General features: G+C 46.6%; 1 protein-coding gene across 3 annotated transcripts in view; it reads left to right on the forward strand.

Moving 5' to 3' along the window:
• The window catches only part of CDK13 (cyclin dependent kinase 13), a 1,667,419-nt gene that overhangs the window by 329,276 nt on the left and 1,318,061 nt on the right, over positions 1–20,082 (forward strand). For all 3 annotated transcript variants that reach the window (XM_069613294.1, XM_069613292.1, XM_069613293.1), the window contains exons 5-6: positions 835–1,002; positions 1,273–1,412. In XM_069613294.1, coding sequence (XP_069469395.1) covers positions 835–1,002; positions 1,273–1,412 — 308 coding nt within the window. The remainder of the gene's footprint in view (positions 1–834; positions 1,003–1,272; positions 1,413–20,082) is intronic.

Genomic DNA, 20,082 nt, shown 5'->3' on the forward strand with positions numbered 1-20,082 from the left:
AAATGCCTCAGTAATATGAAATTCCTTTCCTCACAAATATTCTAGGAGGTATTTGGTACTCTAAGTCAGTCCTTCTAAATGGGGGATTTTTTGGTACAGTGGGAGGTAGTGTGCCAGGGAGTTGCCCAGAGGTTTTTTTGAAAGGAGACTTGCCATCCCCACTATTCTACTCAACCAATCTTTCTGGTACCCAGCTACAGGCAGAGAAGTCATCAAAGGTGGTCGGAGGCAAGGTAAGCATGCGGTTGCATTACTGCTCTCTAGCAGCTGGGTCATTCACAGTACAGATGTGCAAGAAACAAGCAGTCTGTATTACAGATTACTTTCCCAGGTAATGCGCCAACTATTCTGTAAAGTTAGAGGGCTGCGGACAATGGTGGCTGCACTAGAAAGCTAGGATGCTGCTTTCATCGGCTGCCCCAAGGCAAACATTAACTTGTCATATCATTTCTAGAAACAGTGCAAGAACCTGGATTTAGGAAAGCAGTACTTGGCATATGTGAATGTCTGGTCCTTTTGATGCCACAGTGTGGCTTGTGTCTGCCATAGGACTATCGAAGCATACAACAAATTATGATTTTTCCCTGGGGATTTGGTGCCAATATCGGACCTTGAAAACATTTTTACTTTACATTTGGCATTTAAGACTTCTATCTTCATGTGGTACTGTAGTCCTCAATCCTGAGAGGTTTCATGTTGTACATTTTGGTGCAGTGCACCCAACACTGCAGAATACAAGTCACAATATATCGAAGAAAAGTACAAGTACGATTATCTAAACCTTTGGTATTTCCAGTGAAAGGTAACCTATGTTTTGCATAATCTCTTTCTCAGTTTCCGTGGATGTATTCCAGCATTGTCCGTGCAGAAAGAAGTGGAGAGAAAACTACGGTTCTTGCTTGCAGACTTGCCACTCCCACCTTTTATACCAGGAGTAGAGAATTTCTCTGGGAGCTCTGAAGGGAAAAGAAAAACTCAGTCACAACCCAAGAAAAGACCCAAGTATGTAAAAATAAAATAGATTTAGAAAATGTAAAGCCTAAAATTGAGCTTCTATTTTACATGTTGCATAGCTCACTGACCGATTTTAAATGATTTGTAGATTAAGGCAATTGCTAAACTATATTTAACATGTATTTCAGCTTGCACACATTTTCTTTTGATTTTTGGTTTGATAACTCTAAAGTAGTTATGTCAATGTTTTTCTTTTCACACCATTTGAATACAATCTGTCATAATAAAATTTTACTTTTCTAAATTCTTATTCTTTAGAATATGTGGACCCCGTTGTGGTGAAATAAGTGAGAACAGCATTGACTGGGGAAAACGTTGTGTTGACAAGTTTGATATAATTGGCATTATTGGAGAAGGCACATATGGCCAGGTTTATAAAGCCAAAGATAAAGATAAAGGTAATTTCAAAGTTGAATTTTCATTTAGCACTTCTGTACGAGGAAGCATGTTCCAGAACTCCCCCAAAAATCCTTGCAATAACCCAGAATTATTTCAATAGCGAATGGTTCCATATAAGCGTTGGTGATGTGTCAAATTTAAAAGTTAGAGGTTTTCATCTGCTTGTTAAATGTTCAGAGTACTTTGTGTACAGAAGATGACTACATGAAAATGCATCTGTCTATTGACGTTCATTTTTAAGATCCATTTGTGGCTTTATTTATTCCAGACTCTGATTAAGTCAGTTAAGCCTTGCAGGTTTCCATAGGTCAACATCGCTGAATACTCAACTTGGTCACCTGCATCAGATGAGAATATTTCAAGCCACCTTTACTTACTTTACTTGGTGGTTTGACCTTCACCATATCACTACCGGCCTTGCACACCCATCCTGGCATCAAATCCTTTGTCATCCTTTGGCTTCCACTCTCAATTCCTCATCCTATTTCACATGACCATGCATGTTTTCTCCCAGGCTCCACCTAGTCCTTTTCAATACTTATACCCTCATTTCCCTGATCCATTATTTCAAATTTGCATAGACTGTTCCAGATATGCCACCTGTTTTTCAAAAATACAACAGAGCCAACAGACCCCAAAGTAAAATGTCACAAGATGCCTAAATTGTGGTCTGGTTAGACATTGATTTAAAAATGTCCCCCACCAAAAAAGGAAAAATCTCAGTGGTAACTGACATGGGATCTTACATAATGCTTTGACTGGCAACAAAAACCATAGGAGCTGTCAGACTAGTTTTTTGTCCTTGAGATACCTAGCTATATATTTCTCCAGCATGGGATCTGGCCTGGATTCACATGCTCATGAATCTTCCCCGTCAGGCTGGGAATCCTTGGTAAAAGGAAATAGTTTCACTTAAAACTATTTCTCCTCTGAACTAATCGCTGTCCTCTGGGGTCATAATTCCCCCCATCTGATTACAGACCTCTCCCTAAGCCTCTCCTCTGGCAGCCATCTTTAGATTTGTACTGCACACTTCAGTGTTGGGAGTCCTTGAGTTTGCTCTGAGATTTGTAAATTCTTTAGTGTTTTGACACAGTTCTATTTTTGTTTCAAAGAGGCTTGTGTGCATCTTCATCTGCCGACAGCGGAGACCTGTTGGTGAAGTTCTGCTCCCCTCAAAGGGGACTATCGTCAAATATTCTTCAAGGTCTACTTCGTGCCCTCCGAACATGACTGAAGTGAAGGAGGGAAGTTCCCTCTTCACGCCCTGCACCAAATGCAGACTACGGAATGTGTTTGTGGATGACAAGCACCTGCAATACCTCTACTGCCTGCACCCAGACCACAAAGAGGTAGAGTGTGAGATACGCCTCGGTTTCTCCCAAGAAAGCAACGAAGGACTGGCGTAGTAGGCTGGTGTCATGGCTTAACGCCAAGGCCTCTGACCCATGCTCAGAGCAGACTCATGCCTCACCCAGGGCCAGCCGGTCTGACGAGCGGTCGTCTAAGACCTTTGAGGGTGCCTCCGTGCAGGAGCAGGTCCCAAAGTGGATAGGGCGCGATCAACATCTCCTTGTGTCTCCATTGCCAGCTGAAAAGGAAGTCCTCTACCCCGGCAAAACTGTGAAATCAGAGAAGCCGCGGACAGAGAAGGTGGCAGACCTGCCCAGAAGGCTCAACCGGCACAGAACAAGACCTCGTTGGCAACCCAGTCGACTGCCACAACAACTAAGGCCGCTGATCCTACACGGTAGCCCCATGGCTCAGGTGTCCCTACCCCGTCGGGCGCAACACTGCTGCAGTGACTTTGGCAAAGTCTCCAGGCAAGCAGAAAGGGGGGTGGAGATAGACCGGCTCAGGCCCTGGTTCAAGACCATCAGGGGGGGAAAGAGCGGGGGGGGTCGCGAGGAGACCCCCGAAACAGCCCTCCCAGGCCATCTCCCAAACCATGGAGGTCTCTTCCATGGACGACAAAGACCAGGAGTCTACATACGGTCCACGAGGATGTGGAAGAGGAAAGGTACTATGGCGCAGGGCCTAGGTTTTCCTGTTCTGCCTTCTCAGCCCAGGGATATTTCCTTGAATATTCTATTGACTCTGCACACCTTGGTGTCGGAGATACAGATGAGGATGTATCCGGCTCCAGTGCATGTGGTCTCCCAGAACCCCGATCAGCCTCCAGCGAAAAAGTGGAATCGTCACCCGACTCCCCCATTTCAATCTCCATCACCACGTTGGGTCCCTTCTCCCCCAGTAGACCCAAACACTGGTATAGGGACGAATACAACAGATGATGACTAGGATATCGTCGCAGCAGATGGTGAATTCCCCATATTTGGATGCTCCAGATAGGGTGGCATCACCGGATGAGGTGGGATTGTTCCACTCCCGATATCCAGAGCCTCTGAGCTATTCCAGCTGGTGCCTGAGGAAACTAAGGAGGGGAGTGTCAGTACCTCAGCTTCCAGGCGCAGGAGTGGCATGAACCAACCACCCCCACTGCGGTCTTGGTGCTTGCAAGAATAATCTTACACAAGCCTCTAAGGCCCCAGCAGGGAAAGAGGGTTAGCAACTCGATGGTTGGATAGGTACAGATGAGAGGATAACCGGAAAGATGATTAGGCGGTTGATGGGTAGGGGAACACAAGATAAGAATAACAACTGTATTATACATACTCACTCAACTACATACATTTCACATTGCATTCACACAGTTCAGGGTAACCACAAATGAACTTGGCTCTGGTGGTGAGTGCTGGCCTCCTGCCTGCGCACTCGGGTCCGGTGTCGGGAGCAGTTCAAATGCGGCAAAGAGCTCAGATTAATGATCTTCGTGTTGCTTACACGTAGTTCAAAGCATATACAGTGTGCAAACAACTAAGACTGGTGACACCTCCCAGAACTGGTTTAGAATGGGCTCATGCAACACAAGCCTAGTATTGTCTACAGACTTAATTCACATGCGGGCCACAGGTGGTTTAAAACGAGATCATGCACATGCGAGGGCTGCTCGGCCGCACGTGGCCAATGTGCAGCAGTATGCGATTCGGCGCACGTGGCTGAAACAGTGCGTGTAAATGGTCTGCCGCAAGTGGCAAAAATGACTGAGGCTACATGCTACTTTTTGTTCGCCGCATGTGTCCAGGGGTCTACAGTTCGCATGAGACCGCACGTGGCTAATTAGTATGAAGGATGCTTGTCGAGCTTGCAAATGTCCTATGGTGCCAATGGGCGCTCTGCGTGCTAGTTCGCCGCTACTGATGCGTCACTTAGCTTTCTCTGGGGCGGGAAGGACGTAGTTGACCTGGGCTATGTCCCCCTGCTCGTGCCCCTTGCTGCAGTTTTGACGTCAGGGCTCGGTTTTCCCCCCAGGGCTATAACGCTGCTTTTCTGCCGTTATGCGTGTTTGCCTGGATGTTGCTTGCTCCCGCTAGCAGTAGTGGATACGTCCGCTCTGGTCGGATCCTGAAGCTCAAGCCCTGTGCGTTTGTTTCTGCGCATGCGCGCACACGTGGCACACCCAGCGTGTTCGTGTTTAAGTAGTTCTTGGCCTGGGGGCTGCTGGGGATGTAGTTTAAAGGCCTCTTTTCCTGCAAAGAGGACCAAGACGTCTTCTATAAGGATGGGACCTTTTTTCTTTGTTTTGTCTTGTTCCTTGATGTCTTTTGCCTACAGTTCAAGGAACCCTGCCATTCCAAACCCACACCCTGCACACATAATCCCAGACTCTGGATTCTTGTACCAGAGGCGCGAGGCCAAGGGGAAGACCATCATGGTGGTGCCTGGCCCTCATGAAGAACCCTTGCATGACTCCAGCCTAACTGGATAGGCTGGAGAAGAAATGTAGGGTGCTGGACTCTGCACTGAAGTGCCTGAGGTAGCAGCCATTGCAGGAGTCGGTGGTATCGGTGACCGTGAGGAAACAGTTGGCTAACCCGTCCTAGTCTTCAGTCCATCTGGACGGCAGGGGAAAAGGATGGATGCCATGGGAAAGGTGATTTACACTGCAGCATCCACTATCAAGGCGGCCAACATACTGGCAATCCTGGCCAGGTACGACAAGGAGTTGTGGTACAAGCTGGGGCTTATTCTTGAGTTCCTCCCCGACGATAAAACATTGAGGCAATCGGGAAGTGGCATATGATCATGCCATGAGTGGCATTTGACTTCTTCGACAGAGGGTTCCGGCAAAAGGGGGAATGGTGTCTGCCTTCACCAAGGTTGGATGAAAGACAAACATTTCCATCAGGAAGTCTAAGCTAAGGTGCTGGGCATGCCTTTTTAGAGAGAACCTATTGGGGAAGGTCGTAGAGTCCCTACAGTCCATCAAAACGGAGATGGAGATGGCCCGTTCCCTGGACACTCTCCAGAAGCACTGCTCTTTTCGCTTCTCCAGGGGAAAGTCAAGGAGGTCTTCAAAAGGTTTCTCGACATCATACCATCAACCTTCCAGATCCAAAACTCTGGAAACCTACAGTGGCCTTTCCCAGGCCTACGGTAGCAGGGGACAGCACCGCCTACAGGGCAGAACGCCGGTGCCGAAGCTAGCATGAACCAACCGGGATGTCTGGTGTGCACCCCGGTGGGAGGCCGGCTGACTATGTACCTCAGTGAGTGGAGAAAGATCAATGACAGATGTGTGCTGGATGCTCTTGCCCAAGCACACACCCTGTGGTTTCAACGCAGATGTCTGTGGATCCCTCCAGTTACCCGTCAGGAGCAACACACCCCTCAGTTCCTGGAAGAGGTATGAGCCATGCTGCTAAAAGGGGCGATGGGGCTAGTTCCCAAACGACTCTGGGGTCTCCGGAGTCTGTTCCAGATACTTTCTGGTCAGAAAAAGACAGGGGGCTGGAGGTCCATCCTAGACCTACGATGTCTGAACAAATACTTTAAGTCCCAAAAGTTCAGGCTGGTCACATTGCAACACGTGCTCGGCCAGCTGGAAAAAGGAGACTTCTTGATGATGATTGACCTGGAGAACGCCTACTTCCACATCCCCATTCACAAGAAACATTGGACGTTTCTGCGTTTCGTGTTGCAGGGTCAGCACTACCAGTTCAAGGCCCTCTCCTTCAGCTTGAAGTTGGCACCTGAGTGTTCACGAAATGCCTGGCACCAGTGGCTGCCCATCTGAGTTTACGTGGCATACACTTATTCCTGCACTGCACGGTATCGTCGGAAAATGCTGACAAAATGGAGTCACTTCAGTTAGAGTAGCTGTTCAAGCACACAATCTGGTGTGACCCCCTGGTTAATCCTAACAAGCTTTGAGAATAGTATCCAGGTGGCTTACGAGTTGATTGGTCCCGCCAACTCAAAGGAAGAAGTCTTCCTTGAAGGTGCTTCTCTGTCCAGATGAACTTGGCAATTTGGACCTGCATCAGGGCTTCACCGGGCAAACCAACAGTCCAGGGGTTGTAGCAGCCGTCCTCTTCCAGCTTGTCTTCGGTTCTTTCGTTCCAGTGGTTGACTCTGCTTTCCAGTCCAGGAGACTCGCCTTTTAAACAGTTTTCTCCCATTCATTCCAGCCTAGCTGTCACTCAACTAGCAGGGTGGCTGTCCTTGCTGGACAGTCTGCCAATCATGGCAGAGTGCATTTGTGTCTCCTAGGAGACTAAGCATAGGGAGTTTCGGGCATCTCCCTCACTTCCTGCCCACCCCAGACACTCAGACGCGGTCTTCAGTCCTGAAGTGTTAGGGAGAATTCTCTTAAGGCTAATTTCCCAAACCTAGTGAGTCCCCCAGCAGCTTTGCTGGATTTTTGGGGTTTGTTTTTTTCTCCTGCTAAGAGTGAGACTCTTTTCCTCCCACTCTTGGGCATGATTTGAGTGTCCTTGACTCTTTGTGTGCTTATGGGCTATGGGGTTTTCTTTCTACTCCATAGGGTATCTAGTTTTTGTGTTACACAGCACCCTCGGTGCAGTAACACAGGGGTGTCATAGTGACCCCCAACCATAGACTCCATACCCTGGGACTGACTACTGTCTCCCAGGGCATGTAAAGTCGCCATTGACTTTACTAGTCCTAAATTGTGAACAGAACCAGTACATTGTGAAAGTACTGGAAGGGGTTAATTATATTGCCCCTGGGTCTGTTTTCAAGGGGGCACTGTCCAGTCCCCCCCTTGTCGAGTTTCTGGCTGGTGGCAGTGGTTACCACGCGAAATATTCCACTGGAATATTCCCTAAGGGATTTTCCCATTGATTTTAAGCGCACCACTTTTTGGTGCAATGTTAAAGATATCGCTGGTTTATTCATTTAATATTAAATCAACGGTTGGGTCTTTTTGCCAGAACTCTTTTCTAAAATGGCGTTCGTGTCCGTCTCTAACTCTGACCAAGGTCGAGCCCTTTGTTCCACTTTTTGGCAGGCTTCTCCACAGAAGCCCTCCAAATGGTGCCACTATGTCTGGGTTCCACAGGAATGGTGGAGGGTGGGAATTGGCACCCTGGACTGCGTTGTCTTGGCAACCCAAGTCGCACTCGAATGATTGGCCCAGTGGTGATCCACCCGGCTCACCACTTAGCATGTGTGACAGCTAGGCTGATGAATGGGGGTTTTTCTGCATAAAAGCAGGGCCTTTGGGACTGGTACTTCAGAAGTCGCCACAGGACCTAAGAATCCGAAGAGGGAATGTTAGGGAGAATTCTCTGTTTAGGCTGAATTTCCTAGCCTAGTGAGTCCCCCAGCAGCTTTGCTGGATTTTTTGGGGTTTATTTTTTTCTCCTGCCAAGAGTGACTCTCTTTTACCCTCACTCTTGGGCATGATTTGAGTGTGTTTCTTTGAATCTAGCTGTGTTTAATGGGCTATGGGGTCTTTTACCCCATAGGGCTTCATGTGTTTTTGTGATGTGTTACACAGCACCCTCAGTGCAGTAACACAGGGGTGTCATAGTGACCCCCCAGTATAGTCTCCATACCCTGGGACTGACTACTGTCTCCCAGGGCATGTAAAGTCACCATTGACTTTACTAGTCTTAAATTCTGAACAGAACCAGTACAAAACATCATATTGTGGACGTACTGACTGGGGCAATTCGATTGCCCCAGGGTCTGTTAGTCGAGGGGGCACGTCTCCGTCCCCCCTGATCGAGTTTTGGCTGGTGGCAGTGGATACTACTTTTTATATTCTACCGCGAATATTTTCCTATGGGATTTCCCATTGTTTTAGGCTACTATCTTTATTTACGGTAGCCTCGAACATACCGCCGGTTTATTTAATATTAATTCTCTGGTTGGTATTTTTTGCCAAAACTTTATTCTAAAATGGCGTTTGTGTTCTCGTCTGTGACTCCAACCCAAGTCAAACCCTTTGTTCCACTTTTTGGCGGGCTTCTCCACAGAAGCCCTCCAAAGTGGTGCCACTCTGTCTGGGGTACTTAGGAGGGGAATTTAGGCACCCTGGACTGAGTTGCCTAGGCAACTCAAGTCGCACTCCATCCTGATTGGCCCAAGTGGTGAGCCGGCCGGCTCACCACTTAGCATGTTTGAGTGACTGCTAGGCTGAGTGAATGGGGGTTTGCTGCATAAAAGCAGGGCTTTGGGGGACTGGAACTTCAGCAGTCGCCACAGGACCTAAGAATCCGACGAGGGAGAAGCTGAGCCGACCTGCCACAACACCACCACTGGTGGAGCCCTGCTGGACTGCCTCACCGCTTTTCCCAACGACAGAGGAGATCTCCCGCCGGAGAGTCTTCTTCCTTTGACTGGTGGGGATAACCAGTTTCACCGTCTTTTCGCTTTCCCGACGTACCTCGTGGCTGCCTTGCCCGTGCCAAGCACCCTGGCAACTGGGATACCACGTTTTACCACGACCGCAAAACCAAGTTACCACCTTTAACCGGAAAACTCCGCGGCTGGTTTCTTCCCTGGCAGTGCAACAACCTTCATCTTTCCTCCAAGTCGAGATCGACTCTAACACTGGACGACGACGCAACTTGCACCCACTACCAGGAACAACTGCCACCGCTGGAGGATCCTTCCCACTTAAGGTACCGTGTCCCGCCTGGCTTCCCTTGCTACCGACTGTACGGGGTAGATTTAGCCCCCGGCTTTCGAGCGGGGGTTAGCCTGGGACACCCTGGCTAAACTTTTCTAAGCCTCTCGAAACTCTTTTTGAACCCTCTGCAAGACTTTCTAAGCCTAGTGTATTTGGGCGCATTTGTGCTCTGCTCCCTCTAACAGTGGGCCCAGCCTTTGGACTTTGGCTCACAAGTGACTTTTCGCTCTCTGCCTTGCTAAGTGTTCCTGAATCATAGAGTGGTGTACCTCTTCATATTCTGTCTTTTTCCCCTCCCTTTCTCACAAACTTATTAGAGTGCAATCTAGTTAAGCGCTCACCTCTGTATGAAAATAAGTGGTGTTTTACTGTGATTTATCTGATGGGGGAAAAAGGGGTACATATATCATAATAGTAACTGTGTTTAGAATATTTTACAATAAGAGTGCTGGAGTGTTTCAACTGTGTTTTTAAATAAATAATTATATACTTTGATACCAAAGCTCTGGCCAGTGTTTGCTTGTATTATTGTATCTGAGTGCCTATTGAGTATACTTTGCATACTGCCTAACTCTTCTTGAGGGAAGTCTGACTGCTCAGCCACAGCTACCAGGTAAATCTGGGTGGTGCAGACTGCTACCAAGTGGGTTTACTGCCAACACCTGTAGTCTTAAATCTTTTGCAGTGTTCCCTAAGGGAACTGCACAGGTTTCTGCCTAACAGGGAAGAAGCTGAGCCATCTGCAACGACGACACCACCGGTGAAGCCCTGCTGCAACTACCTCACCACTTTCCCGACGACAAGAGAAGATCTTCTACTGGACGAGTCTTCTTCCTCTGAGCTGGTGGGACCAACCAGTTCTCCCTTTTCGCCTTCCAAAGACGTCTCTTGGTCGAATCGCCCGTGCCAAGCACCCCGGCGGCCGGATATCCAAGCTTCACCTCTTTGACCACGAATAAAAGGAACGCTCCTTTATATACTTTTAATACAAAGCTCTGGTCGGTGTTTGTTTGCTCTGTGTTTTTAGCCCTATTGTGTATACTCTATATACTGCCCTACTCTTCTTGAGAGAAGTCTGACTGCTCAGCCCACAGCTACCAGGTAAATCGGGGTGGTACAGACTGCTACCAAGTGGGTTTACTGCTTACTCCTGTAGTCTTAATCTTTTTGCAATGTTCCCCAAGGGGACTGCACAGGATTCTGCCTAACATGAAGCCCGCCAAAGGCATGGAAACAAAGGGACCAGAGATGAACACTAAAAGGATCTTTCCAAAAAGAAAAGGCGACAAAAGATGTCCAGGGATGCCTGTTTAAACAAAGGGGCTTAGGGCACCATCTTGAGAAACATGGCTCAGTGATTTTTAGCTGCCGGTGATCGCGGTCGGGAAAAATCATGGTAGTTTGTTCTAAAACCACTGCTGCCAGCCATTTCGATAGAAAAGGGTAGCATTTGACTGCTACATGAGTGTCTAGACACAGGGGATACTAGGTAACCCCTGCAGCACTGTATAGGAAGATGGTCTGTGCTGGGTCTAGGAATGTAAACCGACTAGCAAAGTCAATTTAACTTTACATTCTCTAGGAAATAGTAGTTTATCCCAGAGAAGGTATTTAAACCTTGGGACAGCCTAAAAGGCTTCCCTGTGTCACTGTACCTAGGGTGCCTTGTGACGCACATAAAAAAGATGCCTATTTTTTTTTATTTTTTTTATTTGTCATAGCTGGTAAACCAACTTTTCAAATGTTTTATATACATACATTATTCCTCATCTTAAGAAGAAAGGAAGAAGAGGAAAAAGGAAAAATAGTTAAAACAGTATTTACGGCCCATCACAGTTAGGACAAAAGTGAAACACATAAAAAGGGAAAATGAAAAATGAAGTTAATTAACACGTTTTCGGCACTATGACTAAACAAAACAAAATACCACAGAGTAATTAAACTGTCAACAGATAAAATCCTCCATATTCTCATTTGGGTCAACGTTCACCGTTCACTTTATATTAGGGTGAGCAGTGTTTGAGCTTGAATTCGGATCGGGGAAGATTATATTTAGAAATTGTACAATTGCAAGCTGTATAGTCAATCTTGGATTAGAAAACAGACAATTCCATATTTGTGCAGTACTGGTACCATTTTGTACCAACAATTTATCCCCGAAGCATTTCACTCTAATGTCATTTAAAATTGGGCATTCAATTATAAGATGTTGTAGTGATTCACATTGTCCATCAACCTTGCAGTAACGGCAATAATTCTGCTCCTTTGATATTAACTTTCTTCTAAACAAGATCTCGTTTGTTTCATATTGGTTAAATCTAAATTTTAAATATTTCCGTCTGCATGCATGCAACGGGAATTTAAGTAAATATTCTGCTATTACCCCATACCTTTTGTGGCCAAAAGCCTCAGGATTGAAGTCTTTGAGATTGTTACAAAGTTCCAGGTTTGAGATCCAATCTGCCTGATGAATTTTATTTTTAGCATGATCAGGGTTATTTAACAGAAGCTCTATTGATACAGAAGCATCAGCAGTTGCATTCAGTGTATGATTTTTCCACAACCTTGACATGCCCGTTTTAGCAGTTAATAGGTTTTGAGCTAATACGTTTATAAAGGTCGGTTTCCCTAAGCCGTCTAGCATTTCCCGTAGAAGGGCACACTGCTTCCATACTACATGGGCATATAGGGAAACCAAACCTAGCTCAAATCTCCGCATCGCAAGCGGAGATCCTGGGGAAAGTGATAGAACTTTTTTCCAAAACCTAGCTTCTATGCTATCCCAGAATTTGCGATTTTGTGGTGCCAAGGCCTCAACTCCATAGAGCAAAATTGGGATTACTTTGGTCTTATAGAATAGCACTATATGTTTAACTGTAAACTTCCCATACCTTCTTAACATAATTTTGGATTGAGATATCAGGGAGCTTAGTTTCACCCGAATTTCAGATGTCAGAGTACTCAAGGTTTTCTTATGTTCAATATAAACTCCAAGATATTTATATCTAGGAACTATGTTTAGTTTGCAGTTTTGCAATGACCATTCCAAATGATATTTTTTGGTGAATTTATTGTGGCAAACCAAAATTTGAGATTTGGTCGTATTGATCACAAGGTTATTTGATGTTGCATATGACCCTAATTGAATTAACATGTTCTGTAAACTGTGGGAGTGCGGGATAATAGTACCAAATCATCTGCGTATAATAAATAAGCAACCTTTTGCGATCCTATGCGAGGCGCATCTGCTACGCAGTTCATTAGTGTAGGGCCCAGATCGAAAATAAAGAAGTTAAATAAAAATGAGGCTAGAGCACAACCCTGCTTCACTCCTCTATATGTGTGAATGGCTGGTGATAATTTGCCATTCATATTTAGTTTTACACTCATCGTAGTAGTGGAGTGTAGCAGTGTCACTAGATTTACAAGGGAGACTGGGCACTGATGTAATCTAAGCTTAGTTATCAGCATATGTCTATCAATGTAATCAAAAGCAGTTTTAAAATCAATGAACCCCAAGTATAAGGGGAGTCCACCATCAACCTGCTCTGATTGTATCATTGATAGTGCTAAGATGTTTGGTATTGTGCCCATGCCCTTTACAAATCCTGACTGGAATCGGTCTCTTAGACTCTTTTGGTCTACCCACTCATTGAGCTCCTTTAATATTATTCTACAAAATATTTTCGCAGGAGCATCCAATAAAGAGATTGGGCGATAGCTCGTTGGTGATTGGCGATCACCCTTTTTGTAAATTGGAACTGTAATAGCTTCCGTCCATGTTTTGGGTAATCTTTGATGTTTGTTTATTGCAGAAAATATTTTGTAGAGAATTGAGCTCCAAACTTCAGGGTGTTTTTTCATTAGAGAGTTCGATATCCCATCCGGGCCTACTGCACATGAATTGCTTGAGGTCATAATTAGATGTTTTATTTCCTTGTGATCAATGTGTAGCCAAAACCTCAATGCCTCACGTGTCTTTAATATCGAAGTCGCATTTGGCGGTAAAGCATATACAGATTGGAAGTAATCGACCCATTGATGTGCCTCAACTATCGATGTCTGAAGATCTAATTGTTGGGCATTATTGGTTTGATTAATTATCGCCCACATTTTTGTGATGTTTTTATTCGCTAGAGTCGACAGCATAATTGCTCCATCTTTTTGATAGAGATTGGCTCTATGACTTTTAACCCAGTTATTATAATGTAGGCGAACTTTTTTAATAAGGGGCAGTCTAATGGACAGAGGAAGTTTTGCCAAACTTCGTACTTCTGCACGATAAATTCTCTTCCGAGCAAATACGGTGGTATCAAAGACATGGATATGCCTTTCTTTTTTGGTATTCACTGTAATTTGTTGACTATACAATTGCATTACTATATGTGAGGCCTATATCTGAAGCTTGCCAATTGGATGAGGCATCGGAATCATATAAAATTTGATTGAAATGCCACAAGGCATTCTCCGACCATCATAGGCGGTTTTTACCGCTATTTACCACAAGGCAACCACCTTCCAATGCCCTATGTTTCACATCAATAGCATTTACCATGGTTTGCCAAGTGGCACACAACATATTATGATCACTTGTTACAGATGGAGCCACACAAAAGGAGCACATTGATGACCATAAAGCACCGTTCACATAGATGAAATCAATTGTTGATTTATAGTTTCCTCTTTTCCATGTTGGTGCAGGTGGAATGTCTTCCTTAAAGGCTCCATTCAGCATATGCAAGTTTCTGTGGGAAATCATTGTGTTCCATTGTTGTAGTTTTCTACTCTTTTGCGCTCCATCTGTTGCAAGACAATTCATATTCAGATCACCCGCCAAAATAAAAAACGAAATCTTGTCATCTGCAGATACCATGTCAAAAAGATGCCTATGGAGTTGTCTTAAAACTCCATAATCAAAGAACACAAGAGTAAAACACAGAATTAAGTTCAAAATCCCAAAGGTCAGCAAAAGAGCTGGGGGTCTCTAAGGTAGGGAGGAATTAGCACATTTATGAGAATTCTTCCTAACCATGCACACCAGCATCGACTATTCAGGTGGGAGGAGGTATTCCAGCGGATTCCTCCTCATTTACAGCACTTAATCGAATAAAAAAGGAAGCGTCTGGTAAGTTCCTTCCTTTTTCGGGCACCCTGGCCAGGGGACTCCTTCCCGGGGTTCTCCTGGTTCTAGGAGGGGCCCAAGTGGCTCTGGTACCAGGGCTCTCTCTGAGGTGTCCCGAAAGGGACCTAACCTGGACTTCCCGAGGTTTCCAAGTCTGGAAATTAATGTACCAAGACTGGTCTCAAGGTTTCCAGGTTAAAAGCACTGCGGTTACCTCGTAGGATCCCTGACTAGGGGCTATAATTAAAACTGGCAAGTTCGAGAGGGGGCCCCCCTCGGAGGGCTCTGGCTCCAGTGGGTGACCCTAAGCCTTCCAACACACAATCCTGTGGTCGAACTGATCCTGCTGAGGGGACAAAGACAGCAAACTCTTTAGTTCTTCAAGTGCTGGCCCTGCCGAGGTTCCCTCGCCAAGGGCTAATTCGTCATTCGTTAGAATCTAAGGGTTGAGCAACAGCGCTCTAGATCTGCTAGCACCAGCTCTGCCGAGGTTGCCAGTCATAGGGCTAAAATGGGAAAAAAAAGTCCCCTGATAACCCTGTGGTTCCTAGTATCTACAAGTGCACACAAAAATGGAGGTTGGTATTTTGTTTTTAACCTTATGATAACCCAGACTCCAATACCCTTCTATATAGAGAAAGGGGTTGCACAAAGAAATTGTTGAAGTTATCACTATATATTCTATCTCCACTATGACTTAGTGGTGAAGTAATAAGGGTTCCATTTTTGTGTGCACTTGTAGATACTAGGAAAGTGTTTTAGAGAGGATAGGGTCAGGATCTCAACATCTTTTGTAGTCGGCTCAGCAGCACTCACTAGGGCCATCTTACATTTGATACGAGATTTTTTACATGTAGGGTCATTTAACTTTGTGCTAGGGACTCAGCGTCAGGAATAACTTTTGTAATTGCTCATTCCGGGTCAGTGTTGCGGCAGACTCCCTGAGCCGCCAATCTGTGGCGAGTTACGAATGGGAGATGAACAGTGATGCGCTTAACAGGATCTTCCAGCAATTGGTTTCTGCAGCTGCGGATCGCTTTGCAACCTCAATGAACAGGAAACTTCCTCTTTATGCTTCCAGGGACTGTCTCAGAGTGTCTTCCTTGTGGGACGCACCTGAGATCCCTTCAGACAACGTGAAGGTTTGTGCCTACCCGCCTTTGCAGTTGATTCATCGGTCGCTCTGGCAACTCTGGAGTGCTTCCTACTGCACTATCCTCTTCATAGCTCTTTGGTGGCCATTCAGGGTCTGGTTTTTGGTGCTGCTGCACCTGTCGGTATGCAACCCAATCATGTTACTCCAAGTGACCTTGATTTCAGTAACATCTGCAAGAATACGTGAGATTCAAGCTCTGTTGAACATCCGTTCCTAACATGTCACAAGGATAAGGTTGTGCTTTGCACTCATCCTTCTTTTCTTCCGAAAATTGTCTGAGCTCCATTTAAACCAGTCAATATCCTCACCAGTTTTCTTTCCGAACCAGGTCTCCGATGCTGAGAGGGTTTTACACAACCTAGACGTCAGATGAGCTCTGAAGTTTTACTTCGACGGAACAAGCAAACTTAGTTCTTCACAACTCTTAAGTTTGGTGACCCAAAAGGGAAACCTGCTCTGAATGCTTCCATCTCAAGTTGGATAGCATTATGTATCTGAGGCCTACAAAATTTAAGGCCTTCAGTCCCCAAAGGGCATTGATGCACATTTGGTCTGTGGCAAAGCAGCTGCTGTTGCCTTCCAGTAATATGTCCATTGAGAGTCCATAGCCAAGGCTGCTACGTGGGATTCACCCTCAGCTTTTTGAAGACATCTTGACCGGAGCTCCCGGGCTGACGCCCAGTTCTGCCAGACAGTTCTTAAGAACTTGTTCCAATAAGGGACATTTCCATCCACCATTCTTGGGTCAGTGCTTGGGATTCCCCTAAAAGTATGGAGGAAGGGGGACGTGGGAGTATGGCAGTTGCTCACTGTAGTAAATACCTTACTCCTAGTCTCTAGTCCCCTTTCTTCCATACGCCTGCCTGCTGTCCCCTCTAATATGTATCCTCTATTTTGCTAAATGGTCCTTGACCTGGTGATGGAAAAGGAGTGAAGGGCGATAAGCGGGGCAGAGCTCAGGAAGGTGTGGGCTTTGGTCACTTGTGGTGGCCCCACGTACAGATAAAAGGTATTAAAGATATTTATTGATGCTTAAGTGCTCTGGTCCCATCCCGATGGACGGAATGTCCCAAAAGTATGGAAGAAAGTGGACTTTGGACTAGGAGTAAGGTAGTCACTAGGGTGAGTAACCTTGTCATTCCCGCTCCTGCTACGAGTCATCAACACACTTGGACAGTATCAGTACAAGATAACTCCTCACCCTGGTGTGGCCAAGGCAGATTTGGTATCCGGACCTTAGCCTGTCAGCGTTGCCTCCGGCCAAGCTACCAGTGGTTCTGGAATCTTTTCACCAGAGGAGGCCCAATCCTTCATCACGACCCAGGATAGCTGAACCAGAGGGCTTGGCTCCTGCAGCCGTAGAGTTTGGAGGAAATTAGTTGACTGCAGGGAAGTCCTTGCCAAGGCCATTGCGTTGTTGACCTTGAAGTGCTACAATCGCAAGTGGAAGCGTTTCGCTTCGTTGTGTCTGTCTTAGATGATTACCCCTCTCAGGGGTACAGCCCGGCAGGTTCTTCCATACTTGCTATCCTTGGCTAAGGCCAGACTAGCGCATGAATCTATGAAAGTACATCTGGTGGCGATCTCCCGCTCCACCCGGTCTCCAGGAAGATAGTCACTTTGGTCACACTGACTAGTCAAGGAATTTCTCAAAGGACTTTTCCGATCTTTACTTCCATTGAAGGCTCCTGCCCCAGTAGAACTCAATGTGGTTCTGACACAGCTCATGGGGGTGGGGAGGCACCTTTGAGCCTATGCATCAGGCTGCACTCCAATTCCTATTGTGGAAAACTTTCCTTGTGGCGATCACCTCTGCCAGAAGGGTAGTAGAGTTCCAGGCTCTATCCTGCAAGAAACCATGCCTGACTTTCCATGAATCGAGGGTTTTGCTGCGTACGCACCCTTCCTTCATGAAGAAGGTTGTTGGAATTCCACCTCAACAAGCCTTTTGTGTTGCCAGTTTTTTCCCCGTAAACCTTTGCCAGCAGAAAGGGCCTTGCACTCGCTGGACGTTGCTCGTGCCCTGAAGTTCTACGTGACCCGCGCAGTTTTTTTGGAAGACCTCACAACTGTTTGAGCTTTGGTCCTGTGAACCATGGGAAGGCCTTGTCCAAGGCTTCCATTTCAAGGTGGCTCTCCAGCTGCCCCACAGTGTTCGTTTGGCAAACCGACGGTTGCCCGGCCGTCCGAGAGCCCACTCAACCAGAGCGATCGCTGCAACGACTGCGTTCCTGTCTTGTGTTCCCCTGCTGGACATCTGCAGGCCTGCTACGTGGTCCACACGCACCTTCACAAAGTTCTACTGTGTCGACAGGGATTCCAGGGAGGAGTCGGGAGTCGACAAAGCAGTGCTACGCGACCGGTTTGCTTGAGGCGAGTCTGTTCCAGGGGTAAGTAGAATTGCTTCTCTTGAGCCTTGCCACCACCTGTGGTTGTTTAATATTATACTGCTATGTATTTGTTAATGAGCATGTAAATCCGTGCCAGATCCCATGCTGGAAAAGGTTTAAATTACTTAGCTGTAACTATTGTTCTCCAGCATGGGTCTGGCATGGATTCACATGCAAACCCTTCCTCCGATCCCTCTGTGGTTCTTCTTGGACATACGGGCTTAGCAAATCTGAAGATGGCTGCCAGAGGGGCTTAGGGAGAGAACACTGAGAACATAGAGTGGTTTAGAGGAGAAATACTTTATAAGTGAGTTTTTTTTTCTTTTTCAGAGGATCCCCATCCTGAGGGGTAATATTGAGCATGTGAATCCATGCTGGAGTACAATAGTTAAAGGTAAGTAACTTAAACATTTCAGCATATTTTATTTTTATTACTGGAATCCCACAGGCCTGTGAGTGAGCTCAGAGCCCCTGGGCCCCAGAGCTTAGGAAAATAATTCAATTGGTGCTTTAAAAAGCACGTGAGGCACACTCGACACCGGTATTCCCTCGCAGGCCCATAACTACCTGGTCCCTCTGCTCGCCTCCTACACCACCCCTGAGACCTGATTGGTGCTCTGCACAGTCATAAGGAACACCCCAGGGCAGCCCTTCCGGCTAAAGGCCCCAAGGCCAAGGGTGGCTCCAGAGTGTTTGCAGGTGTCCGCAGGTGAAGCCAGCTATCAACAGTCACCAACAAAATCTGTAAGTGTGGCAGGGGTGGGATGTAGAGCAATTACTCTACTCCAGAAAGCCCCCGCGACTCTACCTTACCTTTCCATAACATGCTGCCATAGACTTACACAATGCATACTTAGATTCGTGAACACCAGCCTGAATCTATTCAGGACAGAATTGTAAATGTTGCATTGCATACTAAATTATGTTACTCATCGTGGTGACTAACGTACTTAGTTCATAGTCCCCTTTCCTCCAAACTGCATGGGGTGTCCCTCGCGAGGGACTGGAGACTGAACCTTTTTCACCAGAAAATTCTTCTTCCCCTCTACATATAGAGGCGCGGCCCTGGGATCATATGCTGCTCTGACTATGCCGTCCGGCGCCACACCTCAGTGCCCAAAGACGCATCGACAATAGATTTACCATTGCCTAATGACACCAGATTATTAGGTGGGAGGATGGTGGAACGTATGGAGGAAAGGGGACTATGGACTAAGAGTAGGTTAGCCACTATGGTGAGTAACTTATAATTACTCTTACGTCCAGTTCCCCTTTCCTGCGATTACAACTGAATGTAGCCCCAGGGTGGAGAGGAGACCCCCCTTAAGCAAACAGGTTCCAGAGAACCGCCTGTCCACAAGCCTCATCTGACCTGGAGCCGGCATCCAAACAGTTATGCTTGCAAAAAGCCGATGGAGTGGCCCATGTGGCTGCCCTACTTATGACTTGCCAGGGGACATGTCGCTGAAAAGCGGTGGTCGTTGCCTTGGCGCTGACCGCATGGGCATGCATGTTTGCCGGAAGGGGTCTATGCTGGCCCTCCTATGCTTCCTTGATGGCAGAGACCATCCAGCGGGAAATGGTGGCTTTTGAGGCCTGATAGCCTGGCCTGGTGCCTCCAAAAGTGATGGATAGGGCATCTGACTTGCGGGAAGCCCTTGGTCCTGTCCAGGTAGAATTTCAGGGCACGCCTGACATCTAGGCAATGCAGAACTCTGAGGCTCGTTCTTTGGGTCAGCAAAGAATGTGGGAAGGACGAGCTCCTCGTTTAGGTGAAAGGCTGATGGCACTTTAGTTAGAAATGCCGGATGGGTCCGCAGGACCACATTATCCTTGTGAAAGGTAGTGTACGGCTCTGACGCGACTAAGGCCTGGTTCTCGCTGACCTTGTGCGCCAATGTCAGCCCAACTAGTAGAGCGGTCTTGATGGTGACTAGCCTGATGTCTGCGGATGCCATAGGCTCAAATGTCTTGTGCGCGAGGGCACCCAAGACTAGGT

The sequence above is a fragment of the Ambystoma mexicanum genome, chromosome 5p (genome assembly GCF_040938575.1).
Source record: "Ambystoma mexicanum isolate Mex_15411 chromosome 5p, UKY_AmexF1_1, whole genome shotgun sequence".
Classification (NCBI taxonomy): domain Eukaryota; kingdom Metazoa; phylum Chordata; class Amphibia; order Caudata; family Ambystomatidae; genus Ambystoma; species Ambystoma mexicanum.